Consider the following 24,265-nt stretch of genomic DNA (forward strand, 5'->3'; position numbering starts at 1 on the left):
GGATCCAGTTCCTCACCCATGGTGTAACCCATGGTTATCCAGCTGTGAGCTGGATGCTTTCTCCAGGACACTGTGAGAGACAGTATCAAAAACTTTGCTGAGGTCCAAAATGGTTACATCTGCTGGCTTTCCTAGATCAGCTCAGTGGGTTACCCTGTGGTAGAAGGAAATCAGGTTTGACAAGCAGGACTTTGCCTCATGAGGCCCTGCTGGCTCTGACCAATAACTGCATTGTTGTCCTCCAGGTGTTTTGCCTCCCAGAATAATTGTTTCCATGGAGCCTTTGACCTTTTTGTTGCAAACATTTAAAGAGACACCAGTAACCTGAGGTAGCAGACTGAAAGAGAATTACTTCGTGTGGTTTCTTTTCTGGCTTGCTTGTTCTGTGCACTTCACTGTATTTTGGACACAGCCATTTTCACTGATTGGTGAGCTGAACATACCTGTTCACATGCTGTGCAAGCAGTTTTGGGGTGCGAATATGTCAGTCAAAGAAACTGAAAAAGTAAACAAATATTGCAAGCACTTCAAAGAAATATCAAAATACAAGGAATATATGTAGTTATTTGGGTTTTGTTTCTTACTGAACAGCAGCAGTGGCATTTGTGAGTACATTAAATAAATAGTTAGAAACTCCTATGGTGTACATCATGATTTGCTCCATAATCACTTTATATTATATAAAAGCTTGCTATTAGCTGACCTTCAGCCTCTTCAGGGACCGAATAGTTATACCCCTCCTATACTAATGTCATTTACAGTTCCACTGAAGTTTGTATATTTCTAAAACAATTATAATTTTGATTTATCTGGGAATTAGATCCACTGTGAAGTAATAATGATTTGAATAATTATTGTTGCTTTCAGGGACTTACAAACGGTTCTTCCTCATCTGAATTCTTGGATTTAAGAGTGGTGGGAAATGCTGTACTCCTGCCAGAAACGTTTGTGTTCACAGCTCGCACAGATCTATTTCAAGTGCTAGTGTTTTTATAGTTTTTGTGAGAAGATACTACTATATTTGAGATAGTTCTGTTAATATAAATAACTTAAACCTGAGCACTTTCAGTCTGTGTGCTGTAAATCAATCAATTGCACAGTGAGTAATTATATTCCTTAGTTCACGTTAGTTTCAGGGAAACTCAGCAGATTAAAAAAAAATAGAAATTAAGTTGTTGTAGCTTTGCAATGGAAGTGTAGCCAAGCTTTTTCCTGTTCTAGTTGCTGTAGTGAAGTCATCTGTAAGTGCTTCTGATTTATCACTTTGGATGCAAGTAAAACATGGAAATTTCTTAATAGAAGGGTCATGGTTTGGTATGAATTCTTTGGCTTTTCCTTTTTATTATTGTTTCTAGTTTGCAACTGGGTTTTTTGGGATATGCCTTTTTAACTTCAAAGTTACTGTATTTTTCACCCCAGACAATTTAGAGGCATGTTACTGCTAAACTATCCTGTACTTTGTTTGTTGCCTTGTTCTAAATGTACATTGCCAAATTTTGATGGTACAAGTGCTGCCTTAACAGAGCTGTTAGTGACTGTTGGAACAGCACAATGCAGCACATGCAGTTGTGTTCGCACAAAGCGAAGAATAAACCTCTGTCTGTGAGTGTTCATTGGTTTCAATAGGCTTTTCAGTAGCTCTGCATATTACAATTCTTAGCACCTAGAGTACATTCATATTCATTACAGCAGTACAGTTCAGCCTCTGCTTGTGACTTGATTTTTTTTCTTTTCCGTCCTCTCCTTTACCAGAGCATGAAGTAGAATGATTTTTCTGGTACTAGCAATGTGCTCTAGAAGATGTTATGGCTCTTTTCTCAAAATGAGGGAAAATTCATCTTTTGTCTTCTTCCATCTTGGAAGAAACATGTTAAATACTAGAATGTTTAAAGCTTTTTGGAATCTTGCATGATGACCCTTGTGGCTGTTGAGACTGAGAGGTGCTGGGCATGTATGGCATGCGATCGTTTCTATGAACAATTAGTGGAAGAACTGATTGGTATGTAGTAGTCCCGTGTTTTAAAGGTCTGAATACTTGCTTCTTTATTTGAATGTACAGATGATGGGGGGATTGATTCTTTGAATGCTAGATAGCTGTTTAAAATGCTTTTTTTGTTTGCTTGTAACTTGGCTGTTTTAGTTGAAAACTCTTTTAGACCAAATGGCTTTTGACAGTCTGCCCCTATTTTATTGTAGATATCTGTCTCTTGAGTTTAAACTTACTGATATAAAAGTATGGGTTTTGCTTATGCATATTAAAAAAAAATTCTCCCTGCAAATAATATTGAGAGGGTAGTAAATGATTCCAGTTTCTTTGCGTGCAGCAAAATTCATGATTTTTTTTGCCTTTATCTCTAATGTACAATTATCACTCCTATGAAACAAAACAGGCTTCTCTTCATGAAAAAAAAACCAAACATTTGACAGTGTGAATTAATTGGACCCTTTTGTTTGTTAGAATGACTTCATGTTTAAGATAGCTGATATCCCAGTAATGGGAAGTTCAGACAGCTATGTGGTTTGAACATTTGATTAATGCATTTAATATGTTAATATATGGCATATTACCTTTGTAGATGAACCGACTAGTCCTAGTATTGACCATGATATTGCACACATTCCTGCTTCTGCTGTTATTTCTGCATCTGCTTCTCAAGCACCAGCTATAACAACTGTTCCTCCCAGTCCTACATCTCCAATCCCTTTAATTCGGCGACAACTTTCACATGATCATGGTGAGCGTTGATTTCATTCTTTTTCTCTTGCAACTTTTTTCCTTTCACACTCTGGAAATCAGGAGTGAAAATTGTAAACTCTTTATTGCTTGAAATAAGTCGCAAAAGTTCTTGCACACTCAAAATTTCTGTTTCTTTGTAGAATCCATCCGACCTAGTGTCCTGGATAGCCAGCCTGCCACAAAAACTGAGAGATCAAAGTCATATGATGAAGGACTGGATGACTACAGAGAAGAGGGAAAATCGTGAGTTCATGGAAAAATCAGTTGCTTTGGACTTCTGGTTTTTCAATTGTCTGAAATCTCATTTTAACATTTGTTTTTCTTCCAACAGATCTCTTAAGCATGTATCTAGTTTAAAGGGGATCAAGGTAGGTAAATATATATATATATAGCAACTCCAAAACATTACCCATACTTCTGTGACAAGTGGTTTGAATTATACAGGTCTGTTTTGCAATGTGCTAAACAGACAGGAAGTTTATTGGAATTGCTACTGATTAAACTGCTGATGTATTCATATAAGTAAACATGGTCTCTTTTTCCTGGACTCATCAGATGGTCCTGTATTTTCATTTTCCTCAGTCTCTGTAAACAAAGTGTTTTAAATATGGTGGCCTTTTGTGAAAACTCACTAATGAGAGTCTAAGATTCATGAAGTTTCTCAAAGTATTCTTGGCATGTGTAAGGTCACTATTGTGTGTAAACTTTAGAAATTATGTTTCCCCATATTCCTGGGGAATAATAAAGTAAGAAAAAAATCCTTAAAGTAAGGAACATCTTGAACATAGGAACTGTAGGCAAATGTATAGAATATAGAATTACACTGTGGGGTTCTTTCTGTGATGTTTGCTCTAGGTCCCAGACAGCCAGAAATCTTCAGAAGACTCTGGTTCCCGAAAAGATTCTTCTTCAGAGGTGTTTGGTGATGCCTCCAAAGAAGGATGGCTCCATTTTCGTCAGCTTTTTACAGACAAAGGAAAGGTACCTGTCATGTTTTGGTTTTTAACCTAGGACAAATGCTAAGCTGGTGACAAACCAAGATAAGAAACTTCAAAACTTCCTTTTTTTGGTTTTTTTATTTTTTTGGAGTGGATAAGATCATTAATAAAACTGTCAAAATTTTCAATCTGTTAGAAATTTCGTTCAGTCAGTTCCTCAGCTTTGTCTACAGACTGCTTTCCAAACTATTCTAATTTTAGATTTCAAAGCATCTGTTGAAGTAAATTAATTTCTAATGACTAATTCAATAAAGAGAATTAGTCCCTTGGTAGGTGTAGTTGTATTTTTTCCCTCTTTCCTAATAATGAAAAAAGTTGTAATTTTTGTGAATGTTGGGGAGTTGAGTTCAAATTAACCTTCTGCACAAATATAGACTAATGCTTAAGGAAAACCGGAATTTGTCTAGAATTGCAGTGGTATGAAAATGCCATTCTGATCTGAAGGCAGTTTAAAAGGCATGGGCAAGAGTTCCCTAAATATCAGCCAGAAACTGTCTCATTCTGTTTCTTGCTGCTGTCACATGGGAGCTCAGACTCAGTGGGTGCTCTGGGAGGTTATTGAGCAATTCACTCCTCTAATGGAGAGCAATTACTGAATCCCACTTTGTGTAGTCTTCCTGCCAGCCAGGTGTGTAGCCTTTCTTTGTAAAACTTCTGGAGGTAGTTCTGCAGTCCAGAGATGTGCACTGTGACAAGTAAGCAAACTGACACCTTGGTTGCTGTTTTTCAGCGTGTTGGTGGGAGCATTCGGCCATGGAAGCAGCTGTATGTTGTTCTTCGAGGTCATTCACTTTATTTGTACAAGGATAAAAAGGAACAAGTGACCCTCTCTGAGGAAGAACAGCCTATAAGCATCAATGCTTGCTTGATAGACATCTCATACTGTGAAACCAAGAGGAAAAATGTATTTAGACTCACCACATCAGACCGCGAGTATCTGTTTCAAGCTGAGGACAGAGATAATATGTTAGCGTGGATTAAAGCAATACAAGACAACAGCAACTTAAATGACGAGGTAATCATATAATATATAAAGCAGAAGTTGTTGTTTTTACATTTTAATTAAAATATATTGTGTTTTCTTGTAATTAATGCTTGAACAGAAAAACTAATTTTTAATTAACCAGTTGACCAAAATGCCTACAGGAATGTAAAAGAAAATGAGGTGAAAGGAAAGGTAACTGAGAAAATTAATAGAGTTTAAAAAAGTTAGTGTAATCATAATCGGAAAACAGATGTTTGAAATAAATTAGTTAATGCTGTTGCTGATTTGACTGAAGAGACGCTTTATAGTAAACTGGTCTGTCTAAAATACCTAACCTTTAGTAAAAGATAATTGCAGGTTTAGTACCAGTGTGGTCTCTCTTCAGGCTTCCATTGCAGAGTGGTGTGTGCAGTAGCACAGTGTGATGAGTTTCTCAGTAGTTAAAAAATGAAACTTTGAAGATGACTGTTTCTCTGATTAAAAGCTGATGTTTATATGAGTTAAATTAATGCTCATTGCCAAAGGCAAACATCTGCTGTTGTATGTAAGGTATCAATATCTGTCCCAATATTGTTCATTATGTGTTTTCATTGCAATGATGAGCAACAGAGGAATGTCTGTGGTCATGCAGATCTGCTCAGATTCAAAATAATTATCCAGTGTATTACACAGATAGATAAAGCAGTTTTGAATTCGTGTCTTTTTCAGCTGTATTTGTAGTAGCAATTAGTTTTCTAAGTACTATGTTATGTGCATGTAGGATTGGATTTTTCAGAGTAGTAATATGTGTTTACTTGCATTTTTTCTGTTTAAACTTACTCTCAGTTACAGAGGTATTAATCAGATCATACTGCTTTGAACAAAAACTGTGTAAATAGCAGTACTTGATTTGTAATTACTCACTTTTATTTTCCTTGTGATTTTTTAAGTGTTTTGTCTTTACTCTTCTCAGGAACTGCTTATTAGGATGTTTGGTTTGGTTGAGGGTTTGGGTTTGTTTTGAAGTGGACTGAATTGTTGAATTCTGTACTTACTTGGTTACTAGAAGAGGTAATCATATTCTGAAAGGAATTTTTTTTTTCTGTTTTATAAGATTATAAAGTATTTCTCAATTTATTTATAGGATACTGGTGTTACCAGCAGAGATCTTATTAGTCGAAGGATTAAAGAGTACAGTACAATGATGAGGTGGGTGAATTGTATGTTGCCAGTATTTTTGTGGAGCTCTTACTTAGCTTCTTTCAACTGAAGCAGGCTCTCTTGTTCAGTTCTTCAAGCAGCAAAACAGAGCCATCTCCCAAAACACCTCGCCAGAGTCTGAGTATCAGACAGACTCTACTTGGAACTAAAGCAGAACAGAGGACTCAGAGTCCACATTCTCCTAAGGATGAGACGGAAAGGAAGCTTCTCACTAAAGGTCTGTATGTTTTGTGTATTTCTTTACTTCCCTTCTGCCCCAGTGTAAGGCCAGTGAGCTGCCCTTTGCAGGTATTTTTGAATTCATGAATATACAGACGCAAACCAACTACTAGCCAGGGGTTTTAAGCTGCAGCTTTAGTTACTCATTTCTAGGAACTACATCTCAGATCATGAAATTTTTTATTTTAGTCCCCTCTCAAGATGTTTTCATGTTTTTTGTTTGTTTTTTTTTCCCCTACAGTTCCATGTAGGGCTAACAGTAGTAAATACAGGTGTTAAGCTTTTTGAGAGCAAAATTTTGCCAAACTTTGGAAATAGTTTTGTGTAATTAATTCTTCTGTCTCTAGGTGATTTGGAAGTGACAAGGTCCATTTTTCCACTGAAGTGCTTCCAAAGTATAGAACAGACTTTTTTTTGTCTTAATTTTTAAAACACAGGAATGAATTTATATTATTTTTTCCAGAACTAAATTAATGCCTCCTGAGTTCTAAAAAACTCAGATGAGCTGGCACTCCAAACTTGAATCAGTACCTGAACCCCATCAAATAATGTCACAAGCTACTCTTTCTTATACTCCTCTTCCTTTTTTTTTCCACATAGTATATAAACATAGTACTTCACATCAGACTGTTGTTTAAAAAATGTTATGTGCAAATTCAGGCAACTGGATAAGCATCCACTTTTGATCAAGACCGGAATGATTCAATCTTGAATTTAAGCTATCAGTGAATTCTGGTTTTTGTTGCCAAAAAATGTCCCTTTGCTTCTGCAGTGCTACACATGTAACTAATTGCACATGTTGGGTAAATCTCAAATCTACTGAAAGAGTATCTCCAGAAATAAGAAGGACATACTTACCGTGTTAGATGACTTGCAGTACAAGATAAATGGGAATTGCAATTTGTTACAATAATTCTATAGGAGAGATAAACAGGGAAACTGAACTTTTATTCTGATTTTTGGATAGAGAATACTTGAAGTGAGTAATGTTTGGAATTATTTAGGAGTGACTAAAATCTGGTAATTTCTGAAAGAGTGAGTAAGTCTGCACAAGTCAAGAATTTGAGGGGTATTTTGTGCAGCAGTGTGGTTTCATGGAGACTAAGTGTTGTGATACTAAAAGTAGATTCTAACTTTTTAAAATTTTAGTAGTTTATATAAATTTCTAGTTTAAATTTAGTAGTTTTTCTACTTTTTGTCTTAGAATAATGAAATGCCACAGTAGCACTCAGCTACTTGCTTTTCTAAGTCTGGAGTATGAATATGTTCAGATTTATCTTTTGAACCACAGAATAGTAACAGAAATTGTGTTTAAGACAGACTAATGAGTTGTTGCATAAAGCCAGGCTGGTAAAAGCTAAAAATGCAGTAGGTGTCCCTTGCTCTATGCAAATCTGTTACTTGTATTTACAGTCAGTTTTGTGGCATAAATGTTCTTTTCTTCTTTATTTTCTTTTTTTTTTTTTTTCCACTGTCCTAACAACAAAAAGATGAGACAAGCCCACCAAAAGATAAAGGGACATGGAGAAAAGGCATTCCAAGCATTATGAGGAAGACATTTGAAAAGAAGCCCTCTGCTGTTGGAACATTTGGTGTTAGACTAGACGACTGCCCTCCAGCTCATACCAACAAAGTATGGAAGTAGAGATTTTCTTTCATTGTGAATTTAAAATACTTTTTTAATCAATTACTTACCTATATAACTCTTTTTCTTCAGTATATTCCACTAATTGTTGATATATGCTGCAAACTGGTTGAAGAAAGAGGTCTTGAATACACAGGTATTTACAGAGTACCTGGAAATAATGCTGCCATCTCAAGTATGCAAGAAGAGCTCAACAAAGGAATGACTGACATTGATGTTCATGATGATGTAAGTCTTTGATCACACTATTTTCATATTAAAATCCCTAAAACTTCTGGTTGTGTTGTGATCATAGAAATATAAAGCATGTCTGACCTTTTCTTTTAAACACATAGAAATGGCGTGACTTGAACGTGATAAGCAGTTTGCTGAAATCTTTCTTCCGAAAGCTCCCAGAACCCCTCTTTACCAATGGTAGGTTGTTTTCATTACAGGTTTGTCTTCAGGAATTGCAGTTGAACAGTTGTCTTACAACATTCAGATGATTTGAGAGAAAATCCAGGGAAATCATTCCCCACTCTGCAATAAATGTTGTCTTTCCTAAAGAGTGGGGAGTCATGGTGATCCTCTTTAGAATGAGAGGTGTAAATATAATTTCTCTGATGTGAAGGGATTATGAATATGCAACTAAAAGAGTAAAACTTTCAATTCCACTGCTGCAATATTCAATGCAACGAAATGCAGTTCAAATGCAATGAAAGCTGGGGGGTTTTTCCCTGCTGTCGCAGAAAACATGCACTTACAATATAATGGGCTATTTTATGACTTTCATGGGTTGTTCTTTTATGTATGTTACTAGTGTTCCAGGAGGAGTGGGGCTGGCAGATGGGGGATTTACATGCATACATATATAGATATAAAAACTTACATAATTTCTGCTTTTTTAACAGACAAATATGCAGATTTTATAGATGCCAATAGAAAAGAAGATCCTGTTGAGCGTCTGAAAACACTGAAGAGACTGGTAAACTAAAATCAGTTGTGTTGTAGGTGCACTACAAAATCAGCATTAAATGTTTAGTGTTCTGAATAGTGATTGTTTATTTCAGATTCATGATTTACCTGAACACCATTATGAGACTCTGAAGTTTCTTTCTGCACACCTGAAGACAGTAGCAGAGAACTCAGAAAAGAACAAGGTATTAGATATATATGTGCTGTAATCCTTCAGTAAGCTAATAATAGCGTCCCCTTTTCCAGCTCTCAGGAAGAGGTAGCTGAGTGCAAAACTGTCCATAATATGGGTGTGCTTATGGATGTTTACCTCAGGGCAGGTAACATGGTGGCTTGGCTACCAATAACCAGGATACAAGAAAAAAAATTATGTAATTGATAGTATATAGAAGAGCCTGTGGCCAAATAATTTAAATCATCTTAAATCATTTAAAAGATCAGTTGAGGTGAATATGGAAGGTTCTGCAAATAATACCTTCCGGTGAAATGCGAAAGAAAAGTATTTGTATGCTCATAAAAAAAAATTCAACAGATTATAAACTTTAGTGAAATTATAGATGATATTATAAGGAAATTAAAGTAAATGTCATTTTTAAATACAGTGCCTAAAGGAAGCTTTTTTATCATTTTATGGTTTTGTTGGGCTGTATAAATGTTGTTAAATACTGTTAATGTTTTTAAATATGTAAGGCTGGACGAATGAGGTGTTGTTACAATTGTGTCTTATCAAAAGACACAGTTTAAGAGAGCATTAGGGACTCGTGTCATGTTTGCAACTTACTTCTGATAAGCACAACGTCTTTGCCTCCTGTACATTACTGGTACCAGAACACTAAAGTCTAAGTTAAAGAAGTAAGCAAAAATAGAAGGTAAGTTCTGCTGCTGCTTCTTGAAATTATTTTTCAGAGATGTAACATTAGTCATATACTTAATTCACTTGTGAAGTAGTGTCTGATCACGTAACACCCAGCTTGTCTCATAGATGTTTCGGGTCGGTGATGTTTGTTCTGCCATCTCCTCTGAAGTTGGTGCAAATCGAATGAGGTCTTTGTCAGTAGATATAATACAGTATTTGATTACCAGCTTAATTTTTTGTATGTCAGGAAAATGTTTTCAGGAAAGAAAGTGGGGAGCTTTCAATGCCTTTTTATAAAACAAAAAATTCTTAGAACATTAATGTTTCCAAGCATCAGTGTTTCTTTAAGGAAGGAAGAAATGATCCCCCTGAAAGTGTAAAGAATATGTCTGGGTTCTTGAGTTTTCTGTTTGTGGAGCCATTTGCTTGCGCTAGGTTAATGAAGGCTGGAATTGTGGATTGCAGAAATGTTGGGTACATTTATTACAGCTGCATTTGAAGAGTTTTGGTGTAGTGTAACATCCTACCTGAGTCAGTAATGTACTTTTGAAAAACTCTTTTCATGTTTTTTTTTTTAAATGTTTCTCATATATATTAATAGTGTTACATTAATATGCTTAGCCCATATTGCTGTATTTTCTCATTATAAATGTATGATGTGGAAATATTTCATTTCTTAGATGGAACCAAGAAACCTGGCAATAGTGTTTGGTCCAACACTTGTGAGGACATCTGATGATAACATGACACACATGGTTACGCACATGCCAGACCAATATAAAATTGTAGAAACACTCATCCAAAAAGTAAGTGGATGCATTTCATTACTTAAAAAATAAGATCGTACACAGATCAACCAGCTTTTTCCTCATTGGGCCAGTTTGGGTCTGGTATTTATCCATCAAACTCTCACTTTTAGAAAAATCTGTCTTTGATTGTGCCACATTTGGGTTTTATATTTCCTGTGGGGTTTTCACCTTTTTTATTTTAACTTTTAGCATGACTGGTTTTTCACAGAAGATGATGCTGAAGAACCTCTTGTAAGTATTATGGCATAAATACTTGTGTTCTATCTGCCCTAGTTTAGAATCTGCTTCTGCTGCCTCTAGAACGCCTGTATATTTTTTACTGTGTCACTGTATGGTTTGCTCTTCAGAAGCACCTTTTTAGCTTTCCAGTCCTTATAGTAATGAATTTTATTTTTTTTTTTAAAAAGCAAGCCATGCATTTGTTTTAAAAGCATAAAGGAAAATAGGACACGCTTTCCTCGTGTTCTTCAGGTGAATAATGCAGTTTTCTAAATGCTGTTGAATCGTAATGAACTATTTGTGAAACGATGATGAAGAGATCTTTGTTTATTAATGTAGACAGCAGTTCAGGAGGAAAACACTGTAGAATCTCAGCCAGTGCCAAACATAGATCATTTACTCACCAACATTGGAAGAACGGGAGTATCTCCTGGAGACGTATCAGGTAACTCTTGCCTGGACAGTGTTAATCCATAGGCTACAATAACCTACTCTGTTAACTCAGTGTAACTCTCTCTTCCTATTTTCTTTTACTAATCAAATGTTTTCCTCTTTTCCAAAAGATCATTTAACACTTCTTAAAGACTTGAATTGTTGATAATCATGCATGATATAATTTGGAAGACTTTTTTTGTCTAACAGGAATTTAATCATTAAAAGATGAGGCTTGCACATAGTATTTTATTTATTCACAGTAACCCATGCAACCATCATCGTGAGGTCAAGCAGATACGCTGCTATAAAGTGGTTTGTTGTGATGGCAGAAAGGCTGATCATCAGTGGTGTTCTAATATTGATCCTTCCCAACATTAGGAATGCAAAAAATTGAGTTATGTTTTCTTGTCAAGTGATGGACACTTGAAGTATGTTGCAGTATGTTTATACTAAAGCTGGTTTTCTTCTGTTTATAAATGCCATCCTCTTTTGTGGCTAAGGATAAGCATTACAGGCTCTTTTTTGGTGACTTTTTTCCCCTCCTCCCTTCACTCTACTATTGCACTAACCCAGCATGTTGTATCCCACGAATGTTATCCCTTGGTCTCTAGCTTTTGTTTCAGTTTTCAAAGGGTTGTTCAGCACTTACTGAAACAGTCACTTTGTACTGATGTTGTAACAGGCGAAGTGGGAGGAGTCTATCACACGGTGATGTCATTAGTGGATTCTGTGATGTCACTGATGGACAGCTGGAACTGTAGGAAGAAGGAGGACTGTTGCCCACACTGTAGCTGCCTTGTCTGCAGAAACCCCCGTTTCTTGTAAATGGAAAAAAACCCAAGTTGATCTGTGCTGTAAATTTTCTTTTAAGAGTATTTTGAACAGATCAATGCTACTTTTTAAAAGTTTTTCTGCTGTTTCTTGTTATCTCTGAAGCAGACCCTGAGGAGAAATAGCATGGTATGGTCTACCAGTCTTTCTAGTCATAAAGCATTAGCCATGTGTCAAAAAGGGGTGTGGCAGGGGGCTCAGCTCTTTCTTCCCAGGGAGAAAGTACCAAGTTCATGTTTTTTAGTCATTGTGCTAGCCCCTTCCTACCCCCTTTATAATTGTATAATCTTGGGTTTTGCGAGACAGTGAAACTATGGTGTCCATTTTTCATTTCATAAAAGCGCTTGTTGTGGGAAAGTACAAAACTGGTAGCTGCTGACATTTAGACAATTTAAAAATAAAATTTTACATGTATGTAGTAAGAGGTGGAGAGAGATGTATAATTGGGGTTTTGCACAGAAAATACGACTTAATTTCTTTAAAACCTCACAAAAAGAGTATGACTACAAGAACCATGATTTGTACCTAGGGAGCCAACTACAAAGACACCCAATTTTGCTTTGTGTATCCTGAATCTCAGGACACAGTACACAGTGCCATCCTGAAAAGGTCTCTCAGCTGCGGTTTTGCAGGGGCTGTATACTTAAAGCATCGAATAAACATTAGTATTTCTATTTTTTATTTTGAAGAACAGGGCTCCTTTGCCATTCCTATCATTGAGCTGGTTCTGCCTACAATTCACAGCATCCTTTCATGGCGGTGGCTTTCTGTGGTGCAGCTTGCATCTTTGTGAGCTCTGACTATTCACTTCGTTCTGGTTTTAATTTGCTTCACATCTTGTTCTGTGCTTGTCTTTTTCATAAGTCCAGCATTGTCTGTAGCAACAATTAAAATGTTGCACAGAACTGAGCAGAATTTCTTTTAATTTTTCCACAGACTCAGCTACTAGTGACTCAGCAAAATCGAAGGTAAATAATTTTCTGATACCATACAGTTACAAGCTTCTGAAATCTGTTAGATGCTTCTGTTATTAAATCACTGGTATGCAGGTGCACTATAAAGCTTATGTAGAATTTCTTGAGTAAGTGGTAGTACTGTTTTTTCATAGCCTATTTATGAAGTATTGAATTGGAAAAGTAATTGTGTGCAGTTAGCTGCATCTACCAAAGCAGTCAGCTGCACACAGCAACAGCTTTGTTCCAAGCTCTTACAATTGTGGGCACTTACCTCCTTTTTGCATCTCATTTAATAGAGGTAAATGTATATATAGTGTGTTTCCTGTTGTTGGCATAGTACTAACTCACAGAGAGTATTTATGTTTCTCTATTTCACTGAGGAAAATATACTTAGAATTCAGCCTGTTCTTCAGGTGGTAATAGCTCCTCCTCTTAGAAGAAGGCAAAGTCTGTGGTTAAAGGTTGCTCCACAGAATCTCCCTTGGAAGTATTGCTGTGCTTGAGAGCGGTGCCTCATGAATCAGGGGAGCAAGACTGGAACATGGGCCTTCCTTCAGTCCTCAGTTCAGTGACAAAGCCCTCACCTGACACGTGGACAAATCTTTGTCTCCTGGGCTGTTCAGTAGTTCTAACACCAGTGTCTGTAGCATAGGCTGACAGGGCAGAACACAGCTGACCTCAGGGAGGTCATGGCACAGCTTTTTGCTGGCCCACATTCCAGGTGTGGCACTGATGCCCCCCTTGGAGCTGGGAACTGGGCTCAAAGCATCCTTCTGCTTCATTGTAGAGATGCCAACACAGCTGCTCTGTGAGGATATTTGGTGGCTCAGCTGTTTCCTCAAAATAGCCCAGTTTCCAGGACACCAGATCACACTGCCTGTAGCAGTGAGGCACTAAGTAGGAAAGGTGCATAGCTTTGAAGGGGCAGGTGGTAATGTTAGAGTAGTGAAAATAGTTTTTAATTCATGAAATGAAATTATTTGGCTTGTACTTTTAATGTTTCTGTCATTTTAAAGGTAAATTCCTCTAAAATAAGGGAGTTTATTTTTAAATTTTCTACACTTAAACTAACTTAAATTAAACTTAACTTACACTTAACACATAAACTAGTTATGAGTAACATTCATTTTATTGGCAGTAATTAATTTACAAACTCAGTCTGAAAGGTGAAAGACGAACTGAAAAATGGAGCAATTATCAATAGGCAAGACATTGAAATGATGAATTGTGAAGCATCTGTGAAGCAATTCAAACCAGTCTTGAAAAGGTTTTCTTAATGTAAGGGTGCCTGCTTTATTAATCAATCAAAAACCAAATAGTAGTACACACAAACTAGTTGAAGGGACTCAGATAAAAAGTGGAATGGTCAGGAAGGAAATTGACTTCTCAGGCAGTGTCATTTCAACTACAGAAAGAGCATGTAAATGTTTCCTGAATGAAGATGCACTTTCTAGTGTGAAGCTTTCTACTTGTTTTTAAACTGTTTCAGGCTGATGAATGTTGCTTTTTGACTTTAATTATGCCCTCTCCCTTCTTTTAACAGGGTTCTTGGGGTTCTGGAAAGGATCAGTATAGCAAGGAACTGCTTGTGTCCTCCATTTTTGCAGCAGCTAGTCGCAAGCGGAAAAAAACTAAAGAGAAACCACAACCAAGTAGCTCAGAGGATGAGTTGGATAATGTGTTTTTCAAGAAGGAGCTTGCAGAACAGTCTCGTGGTGACACAGCAAAAGAGGACACAGCTAAAGGGGAATATGAAAGAGAGAGAGAGATAGGGAGAAAACAAAGGATGTTTGTCCTGAAGGAAAAAGAGAACAGCAGTAAAAAAGATGTGAATGTTGTAAAGGATGAAAAGAAGTCATTAAAGAAAGAAAATATCCTGACAGAGGAACCTTCACTGCCTTACCATGAAAAATGTACAAAATCATCAAAAACCAATTGTCTGCAAAGCATGCAGAAGAATAACCCAAAAATGCCTATTTCACAATCTTCTTCCCAGGTTGAGGAGACAGTGTCTGACTCTGGCACTATGCTAAGCACTTCCTCCCAGGCTTCCCAGCATAGATACTCATGCAAAAAAGTAGCCAGCCCTGAAATTAAACACAATGAGTTTTTAGCAGCTGATGTCAGCTCCATCACCTCAGATTACTCAACTACTTCATCTACTATGTATCTGACTGGGTTAGATGCCAGTATGCTGAGCCCTGAGGTGCAGTCAGTGACAGAAAGCAAGGGAGAAGATGCTGATGATGAAAGAAGTGAATTGATCAGCGAAGGGCGTCCTATGGAGACAGACAGTGAAAGTGACTTCCCTGTCTTTGCCACCAGCGCTGCTGCTGAAAGGCTGTCCAAAGGGAAAGTTCCAGAAGTGGTAAAGACCAGTCGGAGGAACTCTGAAGAAAGTGAAGTAAGTTGTACTGAGGGAAGTTCCACGCCAAAGTTAGAGAGTCGCAGACTTTTTAGCTCACACAAACTCATTGAATGTGATACACTCTCCAGGAGAAAGTCTGCACGGCACAAAACGGACAGTGAGGGGTCAGGGGATGCAAAGAGTGAGAAGGACTTGCCTTCTGTGGCCAAAATGTTTGACATCATGAAAAAGGGAAGATCTACAAGCAGTTTAGCTACATCAGCCAAAGGTGAGGCTGACAAACAAGAACCTACGTGGAGACTTAAGATTACAGACAGGTTAAAGCTGCGACTCAAATCATCTGCTGATGACATGTTTGGAGTTGGGAATCAAAAAGCTAACTCTGCAGAGACTGCAAAGAGAAAGAATATTAGACGAAGGCACACACTTGGAGGGCAGAGGGATTTTGCTGAAATAAGTGTCCTGAATGCTTGGAAAGCTCAAGAACCAAGTCAAAGTAGAGAGAGAGAATCTGAGCTTTCAGCTGTGACTCGGTTGAAGCCAAAATGTCCAGCCCAGGACCTCTCGATCTCGGACTGGCTTGCACGAGAACGTTTACGCACTAGCACAACTGACCTTAATACGGGTGAAACTGGAAAGCCCAGACTTGAGAACACTAACTTAGCAGAGGTATCAAAGGTAGAACTGCCCTCATCTGCAGAGATGCAGGCAGATGAAGGCAGCTCTTCCAGCAGCTTGACTTTAATTAATAGAACACCACCTTCGGGACCATTTCAGCCACCAGACCAGGTAAATGGTGAAAATTTTCAGAACATGAACAAAAACAACTTCAGCCCTGCAGTTGATGCCCATCCTCATAAACTGTCTGGGACCCAAGTGGTTAGATCTCGATTTTACCAGTATCTTTGAAATGGGAAGATATGTCCACTGCAGCAATTCATTAACTTACTGTTACACTTCCCAGTAACTCTGTGTGTGCGTGTGTGTGTGTGTGCGCGTGTGTGTGTACATATATAAATATTTTTTTCCTGTACTGTTGTTGTTCTGCAGCCTTCATTTGGGCTGGTTTCATCAATGTGCTCTGTGGAACGTCTTCACAGTGCATTACCACAGCCAGAAGAACACTAAAAGTTAAAGTATATATATATATATTTTAAGAAAAAGTATATTTGATGGCTGCATACAAATGTTGAACAAAGCATCTGATGCAACATGCTGTGTAGTGTATACATGGTTTTCTGACTGAGAGTTGGCCTGGCATTAGTATGCAGGAAAATTGTTCTTTTGGTTTAGTCACTAACAAGTGCCTCATTATAAATTCATTTGGTTTGTTAGGGTGCCATATTGCTAAATTAGAGAAACTTATTGCAAACAAATGAATGCATTTTACTGTTAACGAGTTTCATTACATTTTACAAATGTTAACACAGGTGGCTACAGAGCTTCCATTCCTTAGGCATTCCAGTAAATATTGGAGTTTTATATTTCCAATTTTAATACAGATTTTGAGTTTTATGTGACTTGAATTTCTAATCTTTCTGTAAAATAAGTAACTTAACTGTACATATTACATGTGTATCTTTTCTTCAGATACCAGATTTGATATAAATGTTTGTAACATAGGCGTGTAGATAGTGGATACTGGATGGAACTGGTTTCTTTTATCGAGAATATAATTCTGCATGAAGACCTAATGAATCCAAACCTGTATCATGCCTGTGTGCATACCCACTTAAACACTGGAAATAAAATTGTTTTGGTGACTCTTTGTGTGATTTGAATTCTTTCTGATGAATGGTTCTGAAATGTCATATTTATAAGTTGCAGTCAGCAACTGCTCTTGGGGTCACCAAAGCTGTCCTTCCTCCTGGATGAAGGACACCTCTCATTAATATTTTGTTTGTGGAGGGACACACTGGGCAGGTCAGCAGATGAGAGAGATGCAATTGGTTAAATATTTTCGTCTTGATAGATAATTTGATTCTAAGGTATGTGGCAAGAGGGTTTACATTTAATGTGCAGGTTTTGTAAAGTCAGAGTGAACATCAGTATCTGCAAGTCAGAACAATACTGTAGTTTGGGTCTTGGACTTCTTAAAATTTTAACTAAAAAATCGTGTTTCTACCCTAAAAACTCATCTATGTATGAACTCTATCGGTTACATTTTTTTATTGTATGTTCTTGCACACCTAGTTTGAAAACAAAGCAGCTGTTCATCACTTTGGGTGTCCTAGTGTCTTACACTGCTTCTTGCATGGCAGAGGATTAAACCACTCTCAATGTGTCCAGTTCCTGTGAGAAAAAGGAGTTGTGGTACTGGGATGTGTTGGATGGATGTGCTTTTAGGCAGACTCATTTATTTCCCAAATGTCTGTAACAGTCCTTTGCTTTGATCTGCTGTGGTTTTGATCCTTCTGAGAAGTCATTATAAAAATTGGCTGTGAAGAAAAGTCCCAGATACAACAGCTGACCTCTGTGAAAGTTTTTACCACATAATTGGGTGCATCTAATACCAGCTCCCATTAAAAATGAGCCATGTTCTTGTGGTCTCCAGTCAAACTAAACTGTTTTTTCCTTCTGTAGCAGACAGGAGGTGGGTGCATTAGCAGTTTTCCTGTGTGCGATGTCAGGAAGGACAGACGTGTTTTGTGAAGGGCAGAGTAATTGAGAATGTTTTTTGTTTCAGTTGTAACAGTAAAGTGTGTTTGAACATTTTACTGGGCTTTCAGAATACAGTGTTGTACTGCCTCTAATGCTGTTCATCAGTGAATACCCATTGCCAGGAGTATTTTGTCCCATCACTAGTCTCAGCAGCTCATCAGTGTGTGCTGAGCATCCACAGGCAATCACCAAGGTCTTCTTAGTGAAGGAGGAGTGTACTTGGGGAGTGCACAGGGGGGAGCCTGGGGGTCTGCACCTTCCTCTGCTTTGACAGCCATCCTGATGGGTTAATTTCTGTTTTGTTGTGTTTATAGGTAAGGGATAATTTTACTCCCCAACCCAGACATGTGGCTGTCAACTTCTGTCTTTGAGAACATAGAAGTGTAATTGGTATTAAATGAACAACACAAGATCTTCTGAAAAATAGGAACTAGAAAACAAACATGCAAAACATGATTTGTACTGCCTGACAGTGCTGCAGGTACAAATTAATTTAACCTCATCAGCCTGCATGGTATTCTCTGTTGCTGCACTGGTAGTGTGGAACATGTAGGGGAAACCCATTACTTGGGGGGGAAGATGCAGGGAGCAGCATCTGCCAGGGGCATCAGGGAGAGGAGGTTACTGAGCTCCTCCTGAAGAAAGTAGTGAGTGACTGCATATCTGAGGCTGGAAAAATGCTGATGCTTTTTCTGCCTCTTGAAGACTGCAAAGATTTGGGTCACCTTAAATTTCAGCCAGTGTGGCAGCTGAGAAAATAGACATTTTTAGGAGTAATTGCTATGCCCTGATCTTAACAGCAGCTCCCTCAGACCCTTATCTGTAGTGTTTTTTTTACTGTGTTGGGGATTTCTTTTTTTCTTGCACTTTTTCCCTCTCCTGTGGTAGGGAAGGGTGATTGATTGACTCAAGAAGGGAAGTCTGTGCATACAGTAGACTGTCTTGAGGTGGGTGCTGTCAGTGTTCCCTCTGGAAGCTGGATTCAGTGGGATGGGCAGCTCCACAGGGTTGCAGAGCAGGTGAGGTGGGCAGGAATCACTGAGCCCACCCCCAGCTCAGCCACGTGCAGCCAGGGCAGATTGCTCTGGGCTGGGGCTATGGCTGGGTGTTGAATATTTCCACAGTTGAAAGCTCCACAGTTCCCTGAGAAAGCTGTGCCAGTGTTTGGTCTTGGAGGAAAAAAGGAAATTTTTTTAATGTTTAAACAGCATTTCTAAACAATTGCTATTTGTGTCCATTTTTTGTTTCTGTATTTCATTAGAAGGATTCAGACATGCTTGGAAAATACTTCAGGTCTGAGGACTGTTTGGAGCTGTGAAGCTGCAAGTTGTTATGGACAGGATAAGCTGAGATCTGATGGAGAAATAATAAAATGTGTTCGTAGCAATGGTAGTGTTCGGATTTTTTTAAATGGTCCCTGACAGCAATTCCTGCTTCAGTGATGATCAGTGGTTTAGTCTGAACTGCCTTTTCTGGAGTGTGGAAAGTGCTGTGACTGCTTCTTAAGACTTCAAAGGGCTTGTTACAGTCCCCATTAGTATTGCTCACAGCAGTGTTGATGTGGAATTAAGACATGGCCACAGTCCAGACAGTTTCATAACTTCTTCTGTGCTGCTGCAGAGCTGAAGGAAAAGTCTTTGCCGAGCTGCACATTAAGGGCCTCAGGTTCTTGTGCAGCCTCTGAGAGCCTCTCCACTTTGTTCAGACAGGATGAAAGAACTTGAAATGTGGCCTCATTTACTATAAAAAGCTGTGTTTTTATTGCCAAAGCCAGGTCATAACACCATTCACATTTAGATAGTAATTAACCAATTAATTGTGCCTGCCTTTGGAAAGGGGTGTGGGCTGATGTGTGGCCTGGAGGGGGAATAAGCGCCTTAAAGCTGGGCTGCAGTGCACCCTGAAGTGGTGCATGTGCCTGTGGCTCCCAGGCAGGAGACTAAAAAATCTGCCTTAGGCATCTGCTGTTGAATCCATGTGTTTTTAAGCCTGAAGGAAGGGTTGCCTTTCAGTGGGGATCAGATGGATTTTGGCCCTGTACACTTCAGATGTTCTGCACATCCCCCCCTTTCCCTGCTGTATGCTCCCTCTCTGGCTCTGCCTTCCCACCTCTGTGTCCTGCCCAGCGCAGGGGCTCTGTGCTGTGTCACTTTGGTTTTGCTGCAGTCCCTCCCTGTAGGAGGAACTGGCTGACACAGGGATGATGGTTATTCTGCTGTGAACTCCTTGGCAGGCAGCAGGAAGGTCCTGCTCACCTTCCAGCTCCTTCACTGCTGGATTTCAGAGCAGTGGGGCTGGGGCAGGGCTGCTGTTGCACTGGTACCTGTCCCATAGCTTGATCCAAACTTTGGCGGTGGCAGCCGCCTCCTTCAAAACTGCTCTTCGTAACCCGTTTGCAGTGTGTCTAATTCCCAGTGTACAGTTCTGATTGCTTCTGTGGGCAAGGAATTTATTTATAGACTTGATGGTTTTGCTGGGCGATGAACTGTGTACAGCTCCTCCCTGCATGTGTTTGTGAAAGCCTGATGGTTTCATTGCTGGACAAGCAGGATGGAGAGGGAATAAACATTGCCTGATTCGTGGCTGTCCCGGCAGTGCTGCCTGTGCAGTGGGTTATGAGCTGACGGGGACTGTTGTTTTCTGGGGGGTGCTGCACCCCAGCACTGAGCAGGTGCACCAAAGGTGCAGGTCACAATGTGGCTGAGGCCTCAGGTGGGTGTAGAGTTCACTGCCTGATGGCAATTTTCACATTCACCACCATGAGCAGAGAGCACGGCACTGCCTCACTGCCCGTGCACAGCAGTGACTGTGCAGGGCCGGCCACTGGTTAATTATACAAACATTGTCGGTGTCTAAATTCAGCCAGAGACAGCGTGCTGCTGTCACCCCTCACCTGCAGAGGCTCTGAGAAGCGGCTGTGGGAGCAGTGCCAAAGCCACGGGGGACCCTGCCTGCCAGTGCCATGGCTCATGGGGAACACCTCACGTGCCATTACAGGCGGTCAGTTATTAAGTCACTAATTATTTCAGTATGTGCCCAATCTGTGAGAGGTGTCAGACCAACAGTTTAGGGACAAATCCTACTCAATCCATCATTTGGCTTGAGGTTCCACTTTGGCTGTGTGAAGGGGGAGCAGGGTCCCCAGCCTGCTGGTGCTCTGTGTGCTCTCTGTTGCACAGGGGGTTGACAACGAGTTACAGAATTGGATCAGGGAATCCTGTACTCTGTGCCTGAGAAAGCAGAGAGCAGAGCAGGCACTGGAGCCACAGTCCCTGCTGTTCTCCCCTGGCTGGCAGGGAGCTGGCTCCACTCCAGGGGCTCCTGTGGGAGCTCTGTCCATGCCCCACGCTTTGCTTTGGCTCGGCTCAGCTGCTGTGCTCCGTGTGCCTTTGCTGCCGTGCCAGCGGAGGGAATGGCACTGGCCTGAGCCCGCTGGAGGCAGACTGTGCTGTGCTCCTGAGGAATGGCTCAGGGTTTATTCTCCAACTGCACATGATGCACCACCTGAAGCCTTGGAATGGTGCTTTCAGGAAACTTCCCCTTTCCCCCAGGGAAATAAAACAAGGAATACCTCAAGGTGGAAGGGATGATACTCATACACTCAACTCAAGGGTTTTTCTTTGCTTCCTGGTTTTCTAACTTGGAGTTTCAGCAATAAGCTGTTATCAACAGCAGTTTGAAAGACCCCATTTTGAAATTAATAACTATGTATGGCCTTAATCTGGGGAAAACCAGGTTTTCTCCTAATGGCTAACATCTTCAGGCAAACAGCTGAACAGCCAATTGAGACCATCCGAAAAGTTATTACTGACAAAATACAAATATATAAGCATGCAGCCCTTTATTTTTGTAAGGATCTTTGCTTATCATAGTTCTGTATATTACATTATGGTGTTATACAAATAAATTTATTTACAAAACCATTAGTTATGCAAGTTTCTTGCTCTTCTCCTATTTAACTGATAGCCATCTTTTTCAACCCTTCCCCATATATATTTTTAAGCATGCATAAAAATTAACTTTGGTGTGGTAAAACTACTCTATGTGCCCAGCCACATACAGTATTTATTTATTTATAGGTATTTATAGATATGTACAAAAGTTTGCCAGTATACAGAACAGTACTGAAGTGTACATTTTAAAGTCCACAATGCAATACATTAATGGGCTACCAGGTCTCAGTAAAATAAAACTGAAGGAAAAAGGGTGGAATTAGCTAAGAAAAAAAGTAATCAGCAACTATCTATATATGTGTAAAACAATTTATTTTTTCCTTGGCTGGCAAATTCTTAAATATAATCTGAATGGCAGTGCAATAAGTTGAGTTGCCTCATACACACATAAGACCAGTCTTGTTCTGTCTCTTGTGCAGAGGTTTACTGTCCAGCATACTACTTTTAAATGTACATTACAATAGTATCAAAATGTTTTGGCAAAAAGATCTCGAAAAGAACCATGACATTTGTTGACAAAAATAGAAATCTGTAACAAAGCTAAATAACACCAAAATAAAAGAAAAATATTTTAGTTTCAGTTTTACAGTTGAATATAATCACACTTTAGTATATCTCTGTTCACTTCTAGACCCCATAATGAAAAATAGCTTTATACAAAACAACTTAGTAAATTTTTAACCATACAATTCCCCATGCTTAGTACACTGCTGTGCACACGCAGTCAAGTTCACTCACACACCTTCACACTTTTTGTAAGAGGTGCTGCCTATAGAAAGAAAATGCTCTTTTATCATAACAACAGCAACCGTTTTCCAAAAAGCTTCACTCTAATCTAGTGTAGTAATTCAGTATTTAGCACGTGATTAGTATTAAGCCTCCAGCAATACAACAAAATGGTTACATTCCCTGGTTAAAATATTGGCTGCAGATTCTTTGAAAGTGAACAAAAAGCCTTGGTGACCTGGCGGGTGTGCTGTGCTTAGCTTTTAGGATGGCTCCTTGACCGTGGATGGGGCGGACTTGCCGGCATTCCCGTTCTGTGCCTTGTAGCTGTTGAAACTAGGGGTGTGGATTGTCCTGATGCTCTTCATACCTTGGCTCAGGGAAGGAGGGGAGATAGAGGAGGAGGGGGAGGTAGAGGAGGAAGGAGGGGGTGGTCGGCCGTTCTGAGTCTGCAGCGAGAAGGAGAGGTGATGACCTTTCCCTGGGTAAGTGGGGCTCTGGAACTTGGAGGAGCCGTTAGAGACAGAGGGGATGAGGGAGGTAGAGTAAGTTACGCGACCTGTCTGAGGACCGAGAAGGGAGGAGGAAGGAATGGAGGTTTTAGTGGGTGGATTAAGAGGGTTAGAGCTGTCACCGCTAGAAGCAGGTGCTGAGCTGCTTTTCCCAGAAGTGGGAGAAAAGGCTGGGATCTTAGAAGCAGGTAGGGTAGGAGAAGTAGCCTTATAGTCCCCACCAGCTTTCTTAGCACTTCCATTAGCCTGCAAATAAAGATGTCAGGAGACAGTTTGTCAGAAAGCCAGTAACATGATAAACCAACAGGACCTGGGAAAACAGCCCTACAGAGAATCAGAACTAACAGTTGGAGGCCTGAGCTAAGTCCTGCAGCCATGGACTGGACCTGGTAGAAAACCCAAAGTGCCCAACGGAGAGTGCATAGAGAAAGAGCCAAGAGAGCTTTGTGAGAAGGCGCGACCTACGTGTTACAGACCAGGCGCTACGTCCAGGCCATGCTGCGCGTTATTAACATGAGAGAGACGTCCTGCCGCAGGTTAATGTGCACCCACTGCCACCTACACCAGCAGGTTAGTGTCCAGGGCTTCCTGTAAAGACTCTGAACAGAAGCATTCCCAGTTCTCCTATGGAACCACCACATTTACCAAATGGAAAGTAAACAGGTAGTTGACATCTTAAAATTACAGGTGAATATCACAGTTTAAATTAAAAAAAAAAAAAAAAAAAAAAAAAAGAAGCCAAACCCAACAAACAACCAACCAACCCAAAACCCAACCAAACAAAAAAAAGCAGCAGGTGTTTTATTGCAGACGTGCATGCACAAGCATGGTGAAAAGATCAGTACTGTCATGCCCCCAGGATCCAGGATGTCCAGTTAGACCTCAGGCATCTGATATTTGGTATAATTTCAGTCAGTTACTGGAGTTTTTAAATAAACAAACAACACAAAATGTCCGTCCAAACACCGGGTTTAGGGTAAAACTACCTGTCTGTATTGGCGTGGATCCTGCAGCTTGTGCTGTTTGCCTGATTTCTCCATGCTTCCTTGTCTAGTTTTTGAAGCCATGGGGACTGGCATCCGGCTTGTCTGGGAGGCAGCGCTGGAGCCCTGTGGAAAGGAGTGGAGGGACAGGGAGGGGAGACAAGAAGGAGTGGTCAGTGCCAGAGTGCTTGAAGAGAGGACTGCACACCATGCGCCGA

The 24,265-nt window shown here is 39.7% G+C and overlaps 2 protein-coding genes across 28 annotated transcripts in view; one reads left to right on the forward strand and one right to left on the reverse strand.

Annotated features, from left to right (window-relative positions):
- The window catches only part of ARHGAP21 (Rho GTPase activating protein 21), a 108,782-nt gene extending 91,804 nt beyond the window's left edge, over positions 1-16,978 (forward strand). The window contains exons 9-25 of one of the 3 annotated variants that reach the window (XM_015617326.3): positions 2,577-2,735; positions 2,878-2,980; positions 3,069-3,105; positions 3,593-3,718; positions 4,466-4,750; positions 5,844-5,908; positions 5,989-6,137; positions 7,630-7,772; positions 7,857-8,012; positions 8,120-8,198; positions 8,675-8,748; positions 8,834-8,923; positions 10,275-10,400; positions 10,593-10,634; positions 10,962-11,067; positions 12,825-12,856; positions 14,388-16,121. In XM_015617326.3, coding sequence (XP_015472812.1) covers positions 2,577-2,735; positions 2,878-2,980; positions 3,069-3,105; positions 3,593-3,718; positions 4,466-4,750; positions 5,844-5,908; positions 5,989-6,137; positions 7,630-7,772; positions 7,857-8,012; positions 8,120-8,198; positions 8,675-8,748; positions 8,834-8,923; positions 10,275-10,400; positions 10,593-10,634; positions 10,962-11,067; positions 12,825-12,856; positions 14,388-16,121 — 3,506 coding nt within the window. Of the gene's footprint in view, positions 1-2,576; positions 2,736-2,877; positions 2,981-3,068; positions 3,106-3,592; positions 3,719-4,465; positions 4,751-5,843; positions 5,909-5,988; positions 6,138-7,629; positions 7,773-7,856; positions 8,013-8,119; positions 8,199-8,674; positions 8,749-8,833; positions 8,924-10,274; positions 10,401-10,592; positions 10,635-10,961; positions 11,068-12,824; positions 12,857-14,387 lie in introns of all 3 variants that reach the window. The other 2 variants (XM_015617324.3, XM_015617327.3) reach the window with 2 other exon arrangements.
- Positions 16,979-21,697: 4,719 nt separating this feature from the next.
- Positions 21,698-24,265, reverse strand: part of KIAA1217 (KIAA1217 ortholog) — a 332,941-nt gene continuing 330,373 nt past the window's right edge. For 22 of the 25 annotated variants that reach the window (XM_015617303.3, XM_033511505.1, XM_015617300.3 and 19 more), the window contains 2 exons: positions 24,051-24,173; positions 21,698-23,310 (listed from right to left, as the gene is read on the reverse strand). In XM_015617303.3, coding sequence (XP_015472789.1) covers positions 22,816-23,310; positions 24,051-24,173 — 618 coding nt within the window. In that variant the 3' untranslated portion in view covers positions 21,698-22,815. Of the gene's footprint in view, positions 24,174-24,265 lie in introns of all 25 variants that reach the window. The other 3 variants (XM_015617311.3, XM_015617322.3, XR_001519306.3) reach the window with 2 other exon arrangements.

This window comes from Parus major, chromosome 2 (assembly GCF_001522545.3).
Source record: "Parus major isolate Abel chromosome 2, Parus_major1.1, whole genome shotgun sequence".
Classification (NCBI taxonomy): domain Eukaryota; kingdom Metazoa; phylum Chordata; class Aves; order Passeriformes; family Paridae; genus Parus; species Parus major.